The sequence below is a fragment of the Penicillium canariense genome (assembly GCF_028826845.1).
Source record: "Penicillium canariense strain IBT 26290 chromosome Unknown utg000002l_segment0_segment0, whole genome shotgun sequence".
Classification (NCBI taxonomy): domain Eukaryota; kingdom Fungi; phylum Ascomycota; class Eurotiomycetes; order Eurotiales; family Aspergillaceae; genus Penicillium; species Penicillium canariense.
In genome coordinates, this window is record NW_026622729.1 from 1,886,167 (window position 1) to 1,905,234 (window position 19,068).

The 19,068-nt window shown below is 54.4% G+C and overlaps 7 protein-coding genes across 7 annotated transcripts; 3 read left to right on the forward strand and 4 right to left on the reverse strand.

The window, feature by feature from the left end:
• Positions 1-1,696: 1,696 nt before the first annotated feature.
• On the reverse strand, positions 1,697-4,582 carry N7482_003896 (putative PHD finger domain protein; the record flags this gene model as incomplete). Its single annotated transcript, XM_056686021.1, is given in 5 exon segments — positions 1,697-2,953; positions 3,022-3,849; positions 3,865-4,147; positions 4,184-4,281; positions 4,409-4,582. 5 exon segments carry the CDS (start codon positions 4,580-4,582, stop codon positions 1,697-1,699), a joined length of 2,640 nt encoding a protein of 879 aa, XP_056544763.1.
• A 1,040-nt stretch (positions 4,583-5,622) lies between these two features.
• On the reverse strand, positions 5,623-7,020 carry N7482_003897 (Rcd1-like cell differentiation family protein; the record flags this gene model as incomplete). Its single annotated transcript, XM_056686022.1, has 4 exons — positions 5,623-5,782; positions 5,859-6,234; positions 6,307-6,462; positions 6,531-7,020. The coding sequence occupies 4 exons, from the start codon at positions 7,018-7,020 to the stop codon at positions 5,623-5,625; spliced, it is 1,182 nt and encodes a 393-aa protein (XP_056544764.1).
• Positions 7,021-8,317: 1,297 nt separating this feature from the next.
• On the reverse strand, positions 8,318-9,358 carry N7482_003898 (uncharacterized protein; the record flags this gene model as incomplete). Its single annotated transcript, XM_056686023.1, has 1 exon — positions 8,318-9,358. The coding sequence occupies one exon, from the start codon at positions 9,356-9,358 to the stop codon at positions 8,318-8,320; it is 1,041 nt and encodes a 346-aa protein (XP_056544765.1).
• A 1,064-nt stretch (positions 9,359-10,422) lies between these two features.
• On the reverse strand, positions 10,423-11,202 carry N7482_003899 (uncharacterized protein; the record flags this gene model as incomplete). Its single annotated transcript, XM_056686024.1, has 1 exon — positions 10,423-11,202. The coding sequence occupies one exon, from the start codon at positions 11,200-11,202 to the stop codon at positions 10,423-10,425; it is 780 nt and encodes a 259-aa protein (XP_056544766.1).
• Positions 11,203-11,902: 700 nt separating this feature from the next.
• Positions 11,903-13,054, forward strand: N7482_003900 (isopenicillin N synthase family dioxygenase; the record flags this gene model as incomplete). Its single annotated transcript, XM_056686025.1, has 3 exons — positions 11,903-12,312; positions 12,357-12,775; positions 12,825-13,054. The coding sequence occupies 3 exons, from the start codon at positions 11,903-11,905 to the stop codon at positions 13,052-13,054; spliced, it is 1,059 nt and encodes a 352-aa protein (XP_056544767.1).
• A 312-nt stretch (positions 13,055-13,366) lies between these two features.
• On the forward strand, positions 13,367-14,245 carry N7482_003901 (DNA replication protein PSF1; the record flags this gene model as incomplete). The annotated part of the gene is made up of 3 exons (XM_056686026.1): positions 13,367-13,453; positions 13,555-14,063; positions 14,152-14,245. The coding sequence occupies 3 exons, from the start codon at positions 13,367-13,369 to the stop codon at positions 14,243-14,245; spliced, it is 690 nt and encodes a 229-aa protein (XP_056544768.1).
• A 1,177-nt stretch (positions 14,246-15,422) lies between these two features.
• On the forward strand, positions 15,423-18,941 carry N7482_003902 (sulfate transporter family protein; the record flags this gene model as incomplete). The annotated part of the gene is made up of 5 exons (XM_056686027.1): positions 15,423-15,660; positions 15,763-17,103; positions 17,164-17,597; positions 17,652-18,859; positions 18,917-18,941. The coding sequence occupies 5 exons, from the start codon at positions 15,423-15,425 to the stop codon at positions 18,939-18,941; spliced, it is 3,246 nt and encodes a 1,081-aa protein (XP_056544769.1).
• Positions 18,942-19,068: the final 127 nt, after the last annotated feature.

Here is a 19,068-nt window from a genome sequence, read left to right on the forward strand (position 1 = left end):
AGCGGGGACTCGATGTTGCGCAGGCAGGATCGGGATATTCCGGGGTTCGGCATCCTGCTCTCTTCTGTCCAGGACCGTATAGCATATACGAAGCACGAAGTACAGAGAGGACGTAACTCTGTCTCGGCGAAACCCCATGGATGCACGGGTCCCCGACATAGTTCAGAAGGATCGGCAGCTCCGGGGCCGCTAGGTTGCCACGCACGGTCAAGGCGTTCGTCGCAGCGCCATCCTTATTCTGTCCGTGTTTGTTTGTGCCGGGTGCTGGTGGGAGAATCAGAAGCCTGCGATAGATCAACTGTCATGCATAGACTGTGCATATCAGCCTGAAGGGGTGAAGAGGTGATAGGTCAACCAGGGGGGGGAGGACTACCGAGTATCTTCGGCAACGGAGGGGTATGCCCCCCCCCCCCCCCGCGAGCACATGCACGGGGAACTGTGCGAGGAAATAAATCTAGGGGGCTTCCGCTCGGGCCAACTGCACGATGTAGATCGCGCGCGTCTGTTAGTGCCACCGCCTACGAGGGGCCGTGTCGTGAACCAAACTTCTAGCTAGATAGGTTAGTGGATGCTTAGTGTGTGATGGAGGGAAAGCACACGGCCTTGGGTTTGATTATTTTGTGGATGAGGTTGACTGTATTTGTTCTGGTCTGTACCTATCTACTGTATTAGTTTCGTTTTCGGGGTCCTATGCGTTACTAGTGCCGGGAACCACTGTCGGAGTTGGATATTCCAAGCATTTCGTACTTTTGCGGCGCACTGAGCCGTCCGTGATGGCCGGATGATGCGATCGGGGTACAGGTGTCACTGCCGCAATTGCAGCGGCATGGAGATTCCGGTATGCATTGCCAACTGAGCTATAAGTGCGTCTTGATCAATCGATTGGAATAGCAACTGCGTGATAATAGTTTTGTTTGGGGAGGGGCACAGCGTCCGCAGAACCAGCTGTCAGCCCGAAAAAGGAAGTTCATGCAGGTATAGATCGGGGCGAGAAGATGTCGACCTCCCCGAGGTTTACAATTAGACCGGTGGCTACTATGAAGCAAGAGACGTGCAAAATCCATTGGTCATTGTATGATTCACTAGTGTTTTTAAATCGCACCGTCAAAAATCAAAATAGAACTCTTCTATTACAGTACACATGATCCCAGCCCACCGTTCGGGAAGGAAAGAGAAACACCACCCCAATGGCCATCTGAAAACGCCCAAGTGTCCGACCATCTTAATGCTCGTTCAAATCAGAAAGGAAACAAAAAACTCAACGCCATTAAGACCGTAGTTCTGGAGGATTCTGCTCAATCTCCAAAGCAGAACGAAGACAAAAAGGTTTTTTAGTACAAATGTATTCTCCAGCAGATTGGAAGGAGCGACGCTGCGATTCACAGCGTGGAACGAAAGTATCTTCCCAAAAGGGATAGAACCCGTCAATGTGAAATGCGAAACGAGTCAAAATTCTTTGTGCATCTTCAACTGTTCTCGACCCCATGTCGGGAAAGGGGTTGTCGTTTGGGTGATCTGGGGATAATAACTCCGGATACCTACCATTCGCGTCCATAGCAGAGTGACGAACACTAGCCCCAACCTCAAAACCAACGTCGAGGCACCTGTCAACCCCACTTGCTCTTTCATTGGGTTTGGGAATCTGATCTGGAGTGGTTCGTGGACGAAAAATCACTTTTGGCGTTCTTGCCCGGACTCATTGTCTGGGCACGTGTCCACCGTGCTGAGGTGATGGAACGGGCTCGGGGTGCTGGGCATGAGCAGCCGGGCCCAGCGGAGGAATACGGTTCATGGATGGAGATGACATCAGAGCCGACTGGCCATTGGCCGAGAAGGACTGACCATGCTGGAGCAGAGACGCGTTCTCCCGCTGGCGACGTTCTTCTTGCTCGGGAGTCATGCACTTCATCGGCGCCGGGATCGGTGCATCAGGCGAGCTTCGGCCCATCAGCTTGGGACTTGGCTCCAGTCTGCGAATAGGAGGAAGCACCGGAGCACCAGCCATGCCACCTGCGGTGATGGGACGAGGGGACTGCTTGGTCGGGCTAATTCCAGACATGCTCATGCCGTGCGAGCTGTGAGGCGGGGACGAATGGTAACCATTCGAGTTTGCAGTAGAGTTGAAAGATGGATAGTTGCTGGACATGGCAGGTGTGCCTCCATGACCAGATTGAGGACGCGGGGTGGCGTAGCTATCAAATGACGTCCACGGGCCTGGTCCGTTGGTCGAGGCCCCAGACGGGAATCCGGCTAGGGGCCCGACGTCAGGGTTGCCCTGCGTAGGTGACATAGAGGGCTGGTTCTGGGTTGGGCCATATCCAGAGTGAGAGGAAGAAGGTCGCGCGGAATGGAAAGATCCAATCGGCGGGAGATGAGGCCCAGGCTGCATAGGGGGCAAGATGTGCTGACCAGGACCCGGTCCAAATCTGTGTTGGAGATTTGTGGCCGGCTGAGTCGGGCCATTTGAGCCCTTTGAAGGTGAGAATGGTGGGCGAGGAGGGCTCGAGGACGGAAGAGGAGAATGGTTTGCAGGGTGAGGAAGACGCTGAGGCGATAGAGGAACGTAGAATTGGCTTTGCCCTTGGGCAAATTGCTGGTGGTGCGAAGTGAGTGAAGGAAGCATAGACGGGTTGCTGGGCTTCGCAGGAACAGGCCCGTCTTGAATATTAAACAGAGCATTGTGAGTGTGCTTCACCGGAGAAGGCGGAACCCGCTCATGACCTTCATGTTTGGCCTTATGACCAGCTGGAGCTGCGGATGGTGATGCGGATGCGCTGACTCGGAACTTCAATGGTGGGATTTTGGGACGTTTGGCTTCCTCCTCCTTCCGCTTGCAGTCAGCGCAGACGAAGTGGAAATCATCCTTCTCGGCATCTGCCTTTTTGATACCAAGACAGCTGCTATGCTGCCAAACATTGCACTTCTCGCATGCAACGCTATGACTTCCATCATCCTGGAAGATCGTTAGATCTGAATTGCTTCGAGTGCTCAGAGTGCTCAGCAAAGGAAAGTTTTGCTTACCAAATTCTCCCCGTGTACACCACAGCCAGAACAGTCGAAAATCCATTGGTCCTCCTGAGTAAGATCCGCCAAGTTCTTCTGTGATTTTTCCATCTCAGCCTTGAGATTCCGCGCAGAGACTCTTCCCTCGCCGCGTTCCAGCCTCTCTTGCTCGGCAGCAATGCGTTCAAGCTCAGCTTCGTGTAGGATACGCTTGTGCTCGCGATCCTTGATGCGCTGCTCGCGGGTCAACATGCGGGATTTACGCTCATGCTCCATTTGTTGTTGTCGTGCCTGCTCCTTGCGAGCTTCAGCTAAATCCGCCTCCCGCTTCCGAGCAGCATCGGCAGCATCGCGATCAGCCCGCTCCTTCTCTTCTTTGGCAGCAAGTCGACTAGACCGTTTGGCTCCGGCAAGCATCTGCATCTGGACAAGCTCCTTCTCGCGCTTGATACGCTTGCGCTGTTGCGCCTCTTCGGCCTTTTCCAACAAGGGCAAAATGTGCTCCTCGATCTGGCTACGCAGATATTTGTCGTCGGCATCCTTGCTCTTCCGAATTGTGTCCAGGAACTCATTGTACTCTGGGAGGGTGACAGCGACACACTCCCATTTGAAATTAGGAAAGACGTTGGTCTCGTCCTCGTTTTTGTTCTCCCCATCGGATGCTTCTTCCGCGGCGATACCAGAGACTCTCCTTGACGCCCGGGATCCCCGAGAGGACCTGCTCTTGGGTTTCTTCTTAGGTCGTTGAGACGCGGGAATGGGAGGGTCGGTGCGGCGGTAGAGACGGTTGTCGTCTAGTACGTAATAGGATCGACCATCGCGGTCATATCCAAATTCTTCGATGCGCTAGTGAAGTCAGACAACATGGTCATCGTAGCGAATGGAGAGAATGCAACTTGCCCACTGTAACTGCTCGGAGTCCTTCTTCTCGGGCATCTTCTCGCGGATGCGATCCGGGTTCCAGAAGGTCCATACCGACAGCTGGTGGAGGACGCCCAGTTTCAAAAATACATCAAAATCGAGGAACCGAAGTGGCTCCTCCTCGTATCCGAACGGATTGGGGAGGTGGGGAGCCTTTGCATTGTACTGGCGTCGGGTGTACTCATCAAAGTTCTCGAACCTGCATTGCACCGTCAGCCCACCCCTGTGTTACCAACAAGAATCGCGTTATCCAACGTACGTTAAGCCGCGATGCGACGAAATCCACTTCAGCATGCAAAGTCCGATCTCAAGTAATTTGTGCGAAGGCTCGGGCTTGAGGCATTCATCCTCTAGGTCCTGGATTTAGATGAATCAAAGTTAGCCTAAAATCGGCCAGAGCAGGGCAGCACGCGGATTTCCATCTCACCCATCGGTGCGATGGGATGCGCCGAAGCCCCACGGGATGATAACTGAGCGAACATACCTCGATTCCAAACTCCTCTTCAATTTTCATGATCTGTCCAAAGATATGGATGTACTGCATAACGTTGGCAAATTCCCAGCTGTTTCGGATGCGCTGGAGCAGTCCAGGCTCCTCCACGGGCTGCACCTCGGGGGCAGCGATCGCCTCGGAGCGGCTGCGCTTTCGCGGTCCCATCGCGGCGGCGGGACAAGGCCGTGAGGGCCGGGGGTTGGCAAAGGGGATTCAGTAGGAGAGGGTGGGCAATGCGCGGGAGGATCACAGTCACACCGGTGTGGATCTGTGAAAAATAGTATCCAAAAAGGAAGTGACTCGAAAGACGAAGGGGGGACGGTCTGTCTTTTTTTCTCGTGTCAAGAGGCGACGATGGGCTCAGCCAGAGGCGCGTCGAGACGGGCGCGTCACGTGAGTGTCGCGTTTGCGACGGGCAGGCGAAATGGAGTGGAAAGAGTGAAGTATGGAAGGGCTGCATGTGCTCCAGGGATTTGAATTGGTTTCTTTCGAGAACTAAAAGTGTGAGGTCGATTTTCCAATTGTTGTGATCAGGGCTGTGGCCCAATGGATAGGTGATTAACTAGTCACTGCCTACACAGAAAGAGAGGGCCAGCCTACGATGAACTGCGCCTCATAGCCGGTACAATATAGTCAAAATACATTCTTTCGCACACATGTACATGAAGATAGAACCCCAGACACAAACAGAAACAGAACACATCAAATCAACGACTGGACAGTGGTATCTCTGGCTCAAGGTCTATCTCATAGAGCAATAGGGGAACCGTCAAGGACAAGGAGAATAATGCAAACGACAGCGCCGACCAGAAACCCACACCACCCGACTACAAGCGCCACGAAAAGGAGGACAAGAGGAAGGCAAAAAGGCAAGCATGTCCGAAAAGAAAAAGCAAGATGCAAGAAGAAAAGGCAACAAGGACATAGGAATACATGAGTCCCCTCCCATCGACACGAAAATCACCGAAGCTCGGAAAGAATCCCAGAAGAAATACTGCAGTAAAACCAAGAACAAAGAGGAAGCAGCTGATAGACCCAATTGTCGTCAAAAAAAATGGCGGCAATGGTCGTTTCAGGTCCAGTAAGTGCTTCCCCACAACTTTTGCGCCTTTGTGACCGATACTCGCCTGAAACCTGCCCCATGCATATCGTAATGTGTAAAAAAAAGGGATATCCTGCGAAGAAAGAAAATGCGTTTTCATATGTTACATGGCCGCCGAGGCTCCGTCAGAAACGTTGTCCGACAGGTTGATTAGGAGCTGGGCCAGGCAGCGCTTAGTGGCTGCATCGTCGCGGAGGACGGAGGAGAAGGTCGCGTCACGGAGTGGTTCGGGCAGACATTGCCGCAAAGCCTCGCGGGCCCGGCTGTTGTCGCTGAGACTATATCTGCTGTTAGAAGAGGGGTTTGGATCCAGTCGGGAATAGAGAAAATAGGGCCTACCGAAGGAAGCAGCGGACGACGTGCTTGAGAAGCCGAACCGTCTGCTGCTCAACCAGCTGAGTGACCATATTACTGAGGACGGTGCCAACGGCATAGAACCGCTCATATGTCGCACAAATGTATGCCAAGCCAATGTCATCGAGAAGGATCTTCTGGACAATGAAGATGGCAACAGTCTTGCTGAGTTCCGACCCAGTCTCCATGATGCGAAGACAGAGGGGAATGATCTCGGTGGTGAGAAGGAAGTTAATAACGTCTGATGAGTCATTCTTCACCAAGGCTCCGATGACGCCCAAAGATGTGAGACGGAGGTACTCGAACGGTCGAGATTTCGAGGTCGTGTTCAGAAAAGGATAGAGAAACAGGGGGATATGAGCTGTACGACACAAGGAAAGCAGGGATTAGTTTCGTTACTCGAGAGACTGGGCGGTGGTGGCTGTCAATTTACCATTCAGGAAGAGAGTGCGAGTCTCATTGTGGGATGCGACACACTGCAAGAGCGCCAGCGCATTGCAGACTCGATTTGATGCGGCGGCAGTTAACTGAGAAGGGTTCAGGAGGGGGTAGACCGAGATGATTTCCTGGAGAAGGGCAGTCATGACACCTGCAAGTTTGCCGATGGGTCAGTCTCGGTCGGGAAGGGTCGCCCCCACGATGTGATGGGGATCATACCGAACGAATGCCAAATAACCAAAGCCAGCTCGGGGACCTGCTCCCGCTTTTTGCTAAGCTCCATCAGCGCCGTCTCACGACGAGCTGGGTCCAGAAGTTCTGCCACCCAGATGAAGACCTTGCGATTCTCCTCGCTGATTCCGCCGTCCATGACGGAGACCGCATTCGCAAGGCCCTCGCCGCCCATCCCACCGACAGCACCAGCACTCTGCGCAGGGTTCACTGCCCCGTTGCCACTCATGGCAAGGCGACCATAATGTTGCTGCTGTGCGGCGGCCGCGGCGGCCTGGACCTGAGCATGCTGCTGGGCGACCAGGGAGGCATGCTGCTGCCGCTGCTGCTGCTGCTGCTGCTGCTGCTGGGGGTGTGGCTGGGCCTGGTGGTGGTGCTGCTGCTGCTGTTGCTGCTGTTGATGCTGCAGCCACGAAGGATCAGCTTGAGGGTACTGATGCTGGTGCGAGAAGACGTGTTGGCTCTGCGCTTGGAGCATGGCGAGCGATGGTGAGTCGGGTTCCGGGATCTCGTAATACTCCGAAGGGTCGGGGTTCGTGGAGGACCACGGCTATAGAAAGGCAGTTCCGGATAGGAAAAATGGTGAAGACAAAGGGGTCAGCAGACTTGACTCAAGACAAGGGTCATTGATGAATTGGCGCTGGAGACCCGTGGGGGGAAAAGTGAGCGTTGCCTGAAGGGAGGGAGAAGAAGAGAAGTTCGGGTCGGGAAGGCGGGGAGAAATGCCCGGCCAGTGTCCACTAAGCCTTTGTGCGTGCGCCCGTCGCACTCGGTCCTCTTCAGATGTGCTGCATAGCTGAACATCTGGGGAACACCACCTCTGCACAATCACATTCTGGCTTTCACAGCTACACTATATTTCCTTCAGCTGACTGCCATGAGCTAGACTGGGGATTTGGAAATGACTACCCTTCTGCATCGATCGTGCAGATGGCGCCGGGGGAGGGGGGGGTCATCCTTGCGAGCTGAGCACATTGTACCTGCAAGGCTAGCCCCAATCGCGGCTTTCTGCTTTGTGCAACAGCCCGTAACTACCATATTAACCTTCTATAGGCAGCTTAGGACTCCTAGATGGTAATTACTAGATGGATTCTGTCGGGCAGAGTGACAGTCAGTCCTCCGTAAAAGGTGGGCCTATTCGCGATCTAGTGAAAAGCCAAGTCAAAGCATGTCGTGGGCTCACTATTATCGATATTTATCTAACACATGCCCAGAAACTGATGAGCAAAAATGCGCTAACTGGATTCTCTAGTATGCATTCTTAAGGTCAGAAGAGCAGTTACAAAAAGGTATGAGTCAACGTCACCTGCCGCCCCCGGCATCTCAACATCTGCAAGGTCTTCATAAACCATTCAATTCTCCTTTATGTCTGGAGTTCCCGTATCTCATATGTACATCACATCGTGTCCATGAATATGCCAGGCGACGTGACCTCCATGTCCAAAGTCAAAGCTCATATTCACGTTAAAAAAAGCAATAGCATCACACGCAAAAACAAAAAAACATAGAGTGGTCGTAATGGTACATGAATCATATTAACATAACAACGTTGCGCCTTTTCATGCATAAATCATTGAAGTTCCGGGAAGATGAGAAAAGAGCAGAACGCAGCGGTGTTGAACACGTCTTTGGCTATCTGCTGTCTCTGTCATCGCCATCATCAGCGTTGTGAACTCCTGCGAGATCGTCGCGACCGCCGTGTGTCTCGCGTTCGACCGCCGGAGCTTTCGCTACCTGTTAGAATAGTTAGTATGGCTCTGATTGTCAAATTCACTCTATTCAGTGCTCAACTTACTCCGTGTGTAGTCCGAATAATAGTACGAACTCGGGTACGTGTAACTCGTCTTGTCGTCGTCCTCATGCTCGTCTCTGCGCCTCTTCAATCCCAAACACAGAGCCAGCGCACCCAGGATAATTGCGACGGTAGCCCAGCCGCTCCACTTGGACTTCTTCTCGCTAACATCGCTTTCCGTCCCTGCTGCCGCCGGTCTCGCGCCGAACCAGGTACGCCTAGCCGGGGGGGGCCGACTGCCATGCGAATGGTGAGAATGGCGCTCTTCGACATAGGTCGTCTCGCGTCTGCGGCGCTTGCGGATGCCCAGTGCTGCAAGTAGGCCGTCCACGGCTCCCTTGAAGCAGAGACAACCACAAAGCAGCAAGAGCAGAATCACACCGGCGAGCACACCGATTACAATGCCTGCAATTGCGCCGCCGCTCAGTCCGCCTCCGTTACTGCTGGCTTTGGCGCCGATCAAATCTGCGCCGTCGGTTCCAACGGCTGCGATGAATGATTCTGTCGTGGTGGGAGCTGATGTCTCCGTCACAGTGCTCGCACCACTGCTTGTTCCTCGTACACCGGGCGTAGCCTCTGTGCCAGTGACTGCTGCAGAAGAACTCTCAGCAACACACACGCCATCTTGGCACTCCTGTGCGGCGTTGCAGCAGGTACTTCCGCATGTTGACTCGCCCAGATCGATCCGACAGGTTCCAGTAGCCGTGGCCGTCGCTGTCGCGATGTGGCTGCTCCAAACGGAAGTGATGGTCGACTTATCAACCTCGGTCACCACGATGGTTGTTGTGTAGTACGTCCACGAACCGCTTCCCGAACCGTCAACGCAAACTGCTTCATTGGCAGCGTTCGTGCTGCAGGCTTGGTCGGCGCCACAGCACACCTGGCCCTTCCAGCCACAGGAGTTTGAGCATCGCTTCTCAAGCAGATTTGCGTCGACGGTGAACGGAGAGGCGATCGCGACCGGGATCAGGTGGAGTAAGATTACCAGTGTTGACAACACCGGGGCGACGCAAAACGACCGCATCGCTCAGGAACAGCGTTGCACCGCTCGCAGCGTGGTTTAGTTGAGGCTTTCTCGGAGGATTTTCTTGAACGTTTGGGGTCGAACTGTTCGTTGTGGTCCGGCGATGCTCGGCCTCCAATGCTGCTCTGCGGTGGGGGGTGGGATGGTTGTATACTGTGTCAGCGATCTACAGCGAGTCGATCACCAGTTCGAGGCGGCAGAGCAACAGTCGAAAATGTTCGAGATGTTGGGGAATCGATGGAATGCAACGAAGGACAGGAGAGAAGGGAAGAATGAAAGGGAGAGAGCAAGAGAGAGGGGAAAAGGCGTTGCTAGTCGAGTTGAGTACATCCCCAGCCTCCCACTATATACCCAACCACCCGATTTCCCGCATGATCTACAAGCCATCCTGAACTTAGCCACGGCCTAATTTTCGAAAGGCTGGGTTTCAGACTAGAGGGCTTGACCCTTATTCTTGATTCTGTTTGATCTCTTTTCCCTAAGAGGCCCATTGACGGTTCTTATGTACGAAGAATGCGCGCTGTCAGCTACGCTAGCTTCCCCACCTCGTGGCAGCGATCACCATGCGGTCGGATCCCCGACCAGTCAAGCACGGCAGTCCGAGACAAAGAGTTTAGCATTAGAAGGAATTGACATTTGGTACTCCGCAACCTTTCACGGAATGATCATGATCATTTCACAGGATAGATATTGTACTACCCTGTCGACAGATGGATTTGATTGTTCTATAACTCGACAACAACCATGGGCGCGCCCTGCTGCCACCAAAGGCAGCCCAACAGCCAATGGCCCAATCTGCCTGCAGCCCTGAGGGTCTGAAACTTGTGGAATTGTGGGCTTGCAGACTCGTCGGCCGCATTGACCGACGGCTGCATTTATTGCGGATCAGGCATTCACAGAATGCGGTGTACGAAGGACGGAGACACGGATTGAGTCATTCCTATCAACGATGGGCTAGCCCAAACTCCACGAGGGTCATTAGAATCAAAAATTCACATGAGAAGAAATATACAGCGTAAAACGAAAACAGCAATGTCCAAGCCCGAACATAATTTCATATCGCATCAGATAAACATGCCCGCAATTCCCACCATCAGGCCCAGCACCAAGTCATGGAGACTCGTTGTCCGTACCGGCAGCGCCCCATTTCCACTGGCATTCTGCGCAGTGCCGGTCGCCGCCGTTGCGCAGTAGCTCAACTGGAGGCCGTGACAAGCCTCGGCGCTCAGACTAGAGCAGATGGACGTGGCCTGCGACGTCGCCGTCACAGCTTCCACCGTCACGCCTGCCCCACCCGCTCCTCCGACCGTCACCGCGTAGCGGCCGAGTAGCTGTCCAGTGCACTGTGTATATTCATATTGGCAGAGCGAGTAGTATGAAGAGCAGGTGGCGGCATTAGCGAAGGTCGTCGGTACGTAAATAAACGGGTAGGCCCCCGAGAGCGTGGAGCCGGTGACCGAAGCGGCGGCAGAGTCGGTGGCTGTTGTAGTTGCGGTCGTGCCCTGAGGAAACATGAAGCTGGTTCCGGTCTGCCTGGTAGTGCTCGTCGATGCCCCGGTCAGACTGCCGGTGCAGCTTGCGCCGGTCGGGCAGCAGGCGATGTTGTTGGCGGCATCGCGCGAGCAGTTTGTCCCTTGAATGCAGCAGGCGTCCGAGTTGCCCAAGCTAGTGCATGGGTTGTATCCGGAGGGACAGTTGTTGGCTCGTTTGAGGATCTGGAGGACTTCAAAGGCTCGCTTGCGGGACTCGACGGCCTGCGGCGCAGAAAAGGGCGCCGTCTCTATCGATAGCACTGTGGAGGGCAGGAATGTAGCCCAAACTCCAATCCACCACGAAGCCCGCATTCTTGTGGCCTGGGGAACAGGTGTAGCGGATGCGACCGAGGAATTTCTGTTTGATAGATCGAGCAGGCTGGTCTTGTCGCGTGTCAATGGTGTTCAATCTCTCATCGTTGGCTGTCGCTGGGAGCGGCTTATCCGGGCTTGTACCGGATGTCAACAAACTACTCAAAGCAGTAAGATTAGCGTCAGCAAAGGCGCACAGCACGGGAAGACGAAGGCCATGGATGACTTTTTCCTCTGGGTGAGAACATACTGGGCAAAGTTTCAGCGCCTTGGAAATCTTTGTGGCAGGAGCAATCAGGGTTTGGGGGGGTTGAGTTGGGGATGGATGATGTAGACCGGCCGCGCCAATCTCCACCCGGTATCCCTGCCACAGCAACGAGTGGCACGATGCCCAACCAGCTTCCACCGCCTCACGGTCCATTTCCGAGGCCATGGCAGCCTGAAATGAAATATGACACAAGTGAATTGTTTTCACCGAACCTCATTTTCTCCGTACAGTCTCGCGATGTTCACCGGAATCGCCCTCATTGGGCCCCTCGGCGGCGTCCAAGGCGAGGGGTCTCACAGCTGCAGATCGAAATGATTGTCAGCAGCTGAACTTTGCCCTCTGATCAACTCCTGCGGACAAAACATAGCAACGCTGAGACGTTACCAACCTGGGCACCGTGGGGAATTTAGCCTTTCGGTGTGATTTTCCACTATGAACCCTCCTACTTCGCAAACGCAAATCCCTGTTGTGGACTTCGCTGGGTGGAACTCGGACGGACCCGGTCGCCAGCGTGTAGCGCAAGCTATCGTCGCCGCTTGCAAGAAAGTGGGGTTCGTTTATATCGTCAACCACTCTCTCCCCGACACCCTCCTAGAGGAGGCATTCCACTGGTCTCGGCTCTTCTTTGAGCTGCCGGTAGGAGAGAAGCTGCTGGCCCCTCATCCGGACGGGTGGGCGGTCCACCGAGGTTATTCTTGGCCGGGGCTGGAGAAGGTCTCGCAGGCCGTGAGCGCAGATAACGACGAGGAGCGGGCTACACAGCTGAGGGAGGTTCCCGACATCAAGGTGAGCAGGGCTGCTGCTCAGTACATTGTCATCGGCTTCTCCACGCTTGTAGTCCGGTGCCCTCTGTTGACCATCAGCAGGAAAGCTATGACATTGGCAGCGAGGAGAACCCGATGCAGCCAAATCAATGGATCCCCGAGGAAACGCTGCCCGGGTTTCGTGCTTTCATGAATCGGTTCTATTGGGAAGGTTTCCGTGTGGGAGGCGAGATCCTGCAAGCTCTCGCGGCTGGTCTGGGGCTAGAGGATGAGAATCATCTGCTGCAGAAACACTCTGGGCACAACAATCAACTTCGGCTGCTGTACTATCCGCCCGTCCCAGCCGATGCACTAGAGCAACAACGGGTAGCACGCTGTCCGGCACATACTGACTGGAGCTCGATCACTTTGCTTTTTCAGGACGACTGCGGCGGGCTAGAGGTAGAGGATGTTAATAACCCAGGCCAATTTGTCCCGGCGACTCCTATCAAGAATGCCATCGTGATGAATGTGGGAGATCTTCTCCAGAGATGGAGCAATGGTACGTTCAGGCCCCCGTTGATACTTGCTCCTACAACTAATGAGTATAGACCAATTGAGATCAACCAGCCATCGGGTAACTCTGCCTCCATTAGCAGATAGAATTGAAGGAGAGGGGCGCATAACTCGTAGACGGTTTTCTATTCCGTACTTCTTGGCTCCCGACCCTGACTCGGTGATCGAATGCATACCATCTTGTACTGGGCCTAGTGAGCCTGCCAAGTACGAGCCGATCACGCAAGCTGGATATAATCAGATGCGGGCTGCTATGCAGTACTGAGATGTAGTAAACGATATCTATCGTGGCGGAAATACGACATAGCCATAATTGATGTGCTCATCCAGATCCCCAATTGGATCCGTTTCTGTTCTTCGTAAACTGCCTGTTACTCATCCCCCACACTGCCCGATCAGCCTTCGGCTTCAGACTTCCCTCGTTCTTTAGGCTACTCTTACTCTTCTTGGCTCGCTCATTCTAGTGTATTGCTCATTGTCCTACGTTGACGATTTCCAAGGAGCACCGTCCCCGAGTCCATACTGCTAGCGCCGGTCCCACTCCACCGACTGACTAAGATTCGTTTCTTGGCGCGCAATGGACAACCAGGCCAGGCGCGTCCCTCCACCGCACCCGGATCCCGATCGCGTGGCCACCATGTACGGCGAACTCGGCAATAAACTGGTACGTGGCGATCTCTCGCCATAGCTCCGGTGGTCTCGCGAGCCCGGACATACCTTCTTAGCTTACTACGAGCACCCGCTAACCCAGCCATTCGAACACAGGTCCAGCACGCGAAGCGCACGCAAGCGCTCGCCCATCTGCCACCATACCAGACGGAGATTGTGCGAGCCGTGACGCGCGAGGTCCGCGACCTCGACCGCGATGTCGCCCGCCTGCTCGACCCCTTCGAAGGCTCGTTCAACCCCTCCGCCGACCCGGCGACCGCCTGTGCCTTGCTGGTGGATCATCTGTGCATGCGGCGCAACAAGCGCTGCCTGATGGCGTACCACCGCGTGCGCACGGAGAAGCTAGAAGAACTCTGCTGGACGGGCGTAGACGTCCTTGAGCAGCAGCAGCCGAGCGAGTCCGAGGAGCGGGGGCCGTCGCAGGGCGGGCACAGCTCGCTGAGTCCTGAAGAGGAGGAGTACTTCCGGCAGTATGGCGACATGCTGGCGGCGTACAAGGGGCAGTGGACGGATATCGATTTAACGGGGACCTTGGAGCCGCCAAAAGATCTGTTTATTGACGTGCGGGTACTGAAGGATGCGGGGGAGATTCAGACGGAGTACGGGTAAGTGGACTTATTGGCTTTGGTGTTTTGTGCTTGGGGGACCTTGTACGAGGCAGAGGGCAGGAGCTAATCTATTCTGTAATGGCAGTGTGATCACTTTGACCAAAAACAGCCAGCTTTATGTCCGACAAGGGGATGTCGAGCGGCTGATTGCCCAGGGCTTCCTCGAGCGATTAAGCTGACGATAACTCATACGACTATGTGAGGAGTTCTGCATTTTGAGATACCCCGCCATGAATGTGATGGCACATGTGAATATTGCATTGTGTTTAATGAACCTAAAGGAAAGTGTTTCACAAGACGTGTAGGAAACGAAGGAATCCCCTCGTAAAATACGCGGAGATGATCGTCCCTCCTCGCCCACCAAGCCCACACTACATGGCTTAGTAATGTTCTCCCACTAAAATTACCCGAGATCGACTTTCCCATTTCTGGCAATCACGCCTGAGATCCTCGGCATCCGCCTTCGTGGATCCTGCCTGCTCTGATGCTTGACAAACCTCGCTCACAGGACTAGCAAAGCTGGCAGCACTAGACCGTGTGGATCAACCTCATACGGTGCATCCGACCGTAGTGAATCGTCGATAATGGTGACATTGAGTAAGGCGGTTGTGTAAAAATTGAGTTTTGAAGCGGCGAGGCCAAGCTAGTATAAACTCTGGTGGCTGCACGAGCGGGGATGGCCTGCATCGGCCAGGATTAAAACAGGAAACGTCTATGCGCTCGTTGCTGGCCAGGCGCTGGCCAGACGCTGGCTGGGCTCTCGTTAGCGCCGATCGTGCGTCCGTCGTCGGAGCTCATAGGTACTTATGGGGCGGAATCGAGACTGCGGCTTTACGCTGTGTCCTCTTGTGATCCCCGGTACGATCCTAGTAGACGGCAGTGGTGCAGTAGTGCAGTAGGGTCGGGAAACCCGTCTGCCGTAATCCCATTGTTTCAACCGGGAACGCACCGGGAACGTACCGGGAACGCACCTAGCGAGCAGGTGCCTGTCAAAGCGGGTTCATTTATCGTCCGCAAGCGGATCAGCCCCGATAAGATACGACCGGACGGGTTAGTCAACCAGAGCCCCCCAACGGTCCAGATGATTCAATTCCTGTTGCTAATACCCTGGCACTTGATAAGCCCCGTTCATCCTCTCGTTATATCCGTCTCTGGTCTCTGGTGCCATCTTTCAATATCCTTGCAACATCCTCACCTCTGCTCGGTCCCGATGCCTCATTCGCCCCGTTGCGTCATCCACCGTTTCCCGCAACGCCGCTGCATGCGCTAGTGGCCCGGTGATCTTCCGAAGTTCTTGGGTACTCGCCAACTCTTACCGTTGCGCGACCGTCACGTTGCGACGGCCCCGCGCTGATTATGGGTGTACTAAAACCTCGTGGCCGCTGCGACTCGCGCGCCTCGGCACTGTCACGCCGGGATTGGGGTTTCGACCGCGAGCTCGATGTCGCCCACGCCTCGGAGTCGTTGGTGGAGCAGGCCAGCGCCAACGCAGGCAGCTCGCCGGGTGCCGGCATGGAGGCGTCGAGCTATAATGGCTCGAGCTTGAGGACCCCCAGTCGGTCCTTTTACCATCGATCCTTCAATACAACTGCCGGTGGGTACTGATACGAAAAACTAGGCTAAAACGCCTCGAACCCAAAAAGAAAATATACATCTGCGGCAGAGCGATTTACTGACCACTCGCCGTGCGCCATAGACCCAGCACATTATGCAACTGACGGGCTCCGCGAACAAACTGCCGAGTTGGCAACCTACGGCCTGTCGCTAAATAGAAAGTCTTCGCGGGGGCGGACCAGCTTGCCTCCTGGTCTGGATATTTTCCCCAGCCAGACGCAGCACTCTCCGACGATCTCGCATGATGGTACTGCTAGCTCCCATGTCACGGGGGGGGAGGACTTGCTAGACTCAAATGATATTTTTCACAACCACGCCTCCGCCTCCACCTCATCGGCCTTAACAGACATGATCCGCCAGCCGGCTACCGACCTGGCCGACGACGATGCCAAGCCAATTGAAGATACCCATTTCCCGCCGCTGCCAACCATCCAAGATGAACTCGAGCCTCGAGATACAGAGCGCACCTCCTTGCTATCCAAGGCCAGGTCCAAGTCACCGCGTCACTATGGATCAGCAGAAGATATCGAGAACCAAGGAGAAGCTGCCCGTCCGGCATCCAATGCCTTCACGAACGGCATTTCAGCGGTGGGCAAATGGAGTCGCCTCCTGTCCAACCCCAAAGCGTGGGACAGGCGTGCCATCTGGCAGGAAGGTGTAGTCTATCCTGCCAGCCTGCTTCCTGCTGTATTCCTTGGTCTTCTCCTCAACATCCTCGATGCCCTGTCCTACGGAATGATCCTGTTCCCTCTAGGAGAACCTCTCTTCGCCGACCTCGGTGGAGACGGTATCTCGATGTTCTATGTCAGCACCATCATCTCCCAGGTGGTATTCTCCTGTGGCGGCTCCATTTTCAAGGGAGGCATCGGCAGTGAAATGATTGAAGTGGTCCCGTTCTTCCACCAGATGGCGTTCACCATCATGAACCGAGTGGGCAAAGACAACCCGCAATCAGTCATTGCAACCACCATTCTCGCTTTCTCAGTCAGCTCCGTTCTGACCGGTTTGGTTTTCTTTCTGATGGGCGTATGTGGACTGGGCTCGTTGATCGGGTTCTTCCCCCGCCACATTCTTATTGGCTGCATCGGTGGCGTGGGCTACTTCCTTCTCCAGACCGGAGTTGAGGTCTCTGCCCGACTCCCCGGCTCTCTTGAATACAACGTCGCCACGCTGCAAAAGCTCTTCCATGTCGACACTTTCCCTCTTTGGATGATACCCCTTTTCCTTGCTATCGGTCTTCTTGTTTTGAAGCGTTTCATTCGATCGAATTTCCTTGTCGGTGCTTATTTCATCGCTGTGGCGGTGATGTTCTATGTTGTTATTCTGAGTGCTCGGATATCGATGGATGCACTGCATCAGAAGGGGTGGGTGTTTGATGCTCCGTCTTCGAACAATCCGTGGTATCATTTCTACTCCCTCTACGGTAAGTCGCTGGTGCTCCTGGTATTATCTTAGTATTTGTCCGGCTAATAGGAATCTTTAGATATTTCTGAGGTTAACTGGACTGCCTTCGCCGACACCATCCCAGCCATGTTCGCTTTGACCTTCTTCGGTGTGCTTCATGTGCCCATCAACGTACCGGCCCTGGGTATCTCGACCGGAGAGGACAATCTCAACGTGGACAGAGAGCTCGTCGCCCATGGTGTAACCAATGCCCTGTCAGGATTCGCGGGTAGCATACAGAACTATCTTGTTTACACAAACAGTCTTCTCTTCATCGCAAGCGGTGGGACATCTCGACTGGCTGGTCTTATGCTCGCTGCAGCAACGGCCGGTATTCTAGTTATCGGCCCAGTCATCATCGGCTTCATACCAATCATGGTTGTTGGTGCCCTGATCTTCTTGCTAGGCATTGAACTGTTGCAGGAAGCATTGGTGGATACTTGGGGCAAGCTCACGCGGCTTGAGTATCTGACGGTATGTCAAGTAACGAGCGTCCTTTCATCTCTTAACAAACCCTAATCGTTTCAGGTTGTTATTATCGTGGCCACCATGGGTGCTTGGGACTTTGTGACGGGAATCCTCGTTGGAATCATCCTGGCCTGCGTGAACTTTGTAGTACAAACATCCCGCAAGTCCGCCATTCGTGCGACCTTCTCGGGGGAGATTTCAGGGTCAACAGTGCGCCGTCCACCGATCCAGCAACAGTTCCTGCATGAGGCCGGGCAGCAAACTCTTATCATGAAGCTCGGTGGCTATCTCTTCTTCGGGACCATCGTGAACGTCGAGAACACCATGCGAGGGCTGATCGAAGAGGAAGCTTTCAATCGACAACCCATTCGATTCCTGATCCTAGATTTCTCTCGGGTCTACGGCCTCGATTTCTCAGCCGCCGAAGCTTTCACGCGAATCAATCGTATCCTTCGCAAGCGCAACGTTCAGACCACAATCTCCGGTCTAAACGTCGAAGGCGACGTGGGCAAATCCCTTCAAAACGTCGGCCTGTTCGACCCCGAGTCGGGCGTTCCAATATTCGAAGATCTCAACTCAGCATTGGAATTCTGCGAAAATGATTACCTCAAAATCTTCTACAACCGCCAGGAAGCCCTCCTGCGCAAGCCAATTGAATCACCTGCCCCCAACACCAACAATAACCTCCAGGTCCCTCTACCTGTCCCGCAGGCTGCCAATGCCAGTCTCTCCGATCACATCGTCGGTTCCCCGCGTGGCCAGTATCTCCAGCGCGTCGCAACGACTACCATCCGCGAGCACGAGCAGGAAACAGCATTAACCCCGGCTCCCGCGTGGTCCTCTATGCGTCAACCACTCCCACTCCTTCTACAAACCTTCCAGGGTCTGTCTACGCAGAACGAAGATTTCTGGTTCCCCGCCTGCGCGTACTTCTTGTGCGAATCGTATGCCGCGGGTACGGTCCTGTACCACGAGGGCGACCGTCCACGCGCCTTCTACCTTCTCGAGTCCGGCATGCTGCGCGCAGAGTACGACCTCCCGCAGGGCCGGTACTTCGAGCTAGTCGTCGCCGGCCGGCCGTGCGGTGAGTTGCCGTTCTTCAGTGATACGCGCCGCACGGCGACCGTCAAGGCGGAGCATGATTGCGTCGCATGGTGTCTGGGCGATGAGCGGTGGAAAGCGCTACAGGAGGATGAGCCGCGGATCGCGAGGGAATTACTCACCGTTAGCTTGAAGTTGACATCGGAGCGGATGGACAGTATCACCTCGTGAGTTGCCTTGACTACTTGCTCTTGCTACTGGCTTTATACTAACTTGTGGTACAGATACGTGCTTACGATGGCTGCTTGATTTGGGTTGATTCGTGTGTGTTTTATATCCTTTCTTTGCTGTTATTTTGGCATCCAACCTGGGCGGCAATTTGAGCGAAAACATACTTTTGCATTCTTCTCTGCTTTGGTCTTTATGTTCATTGTAT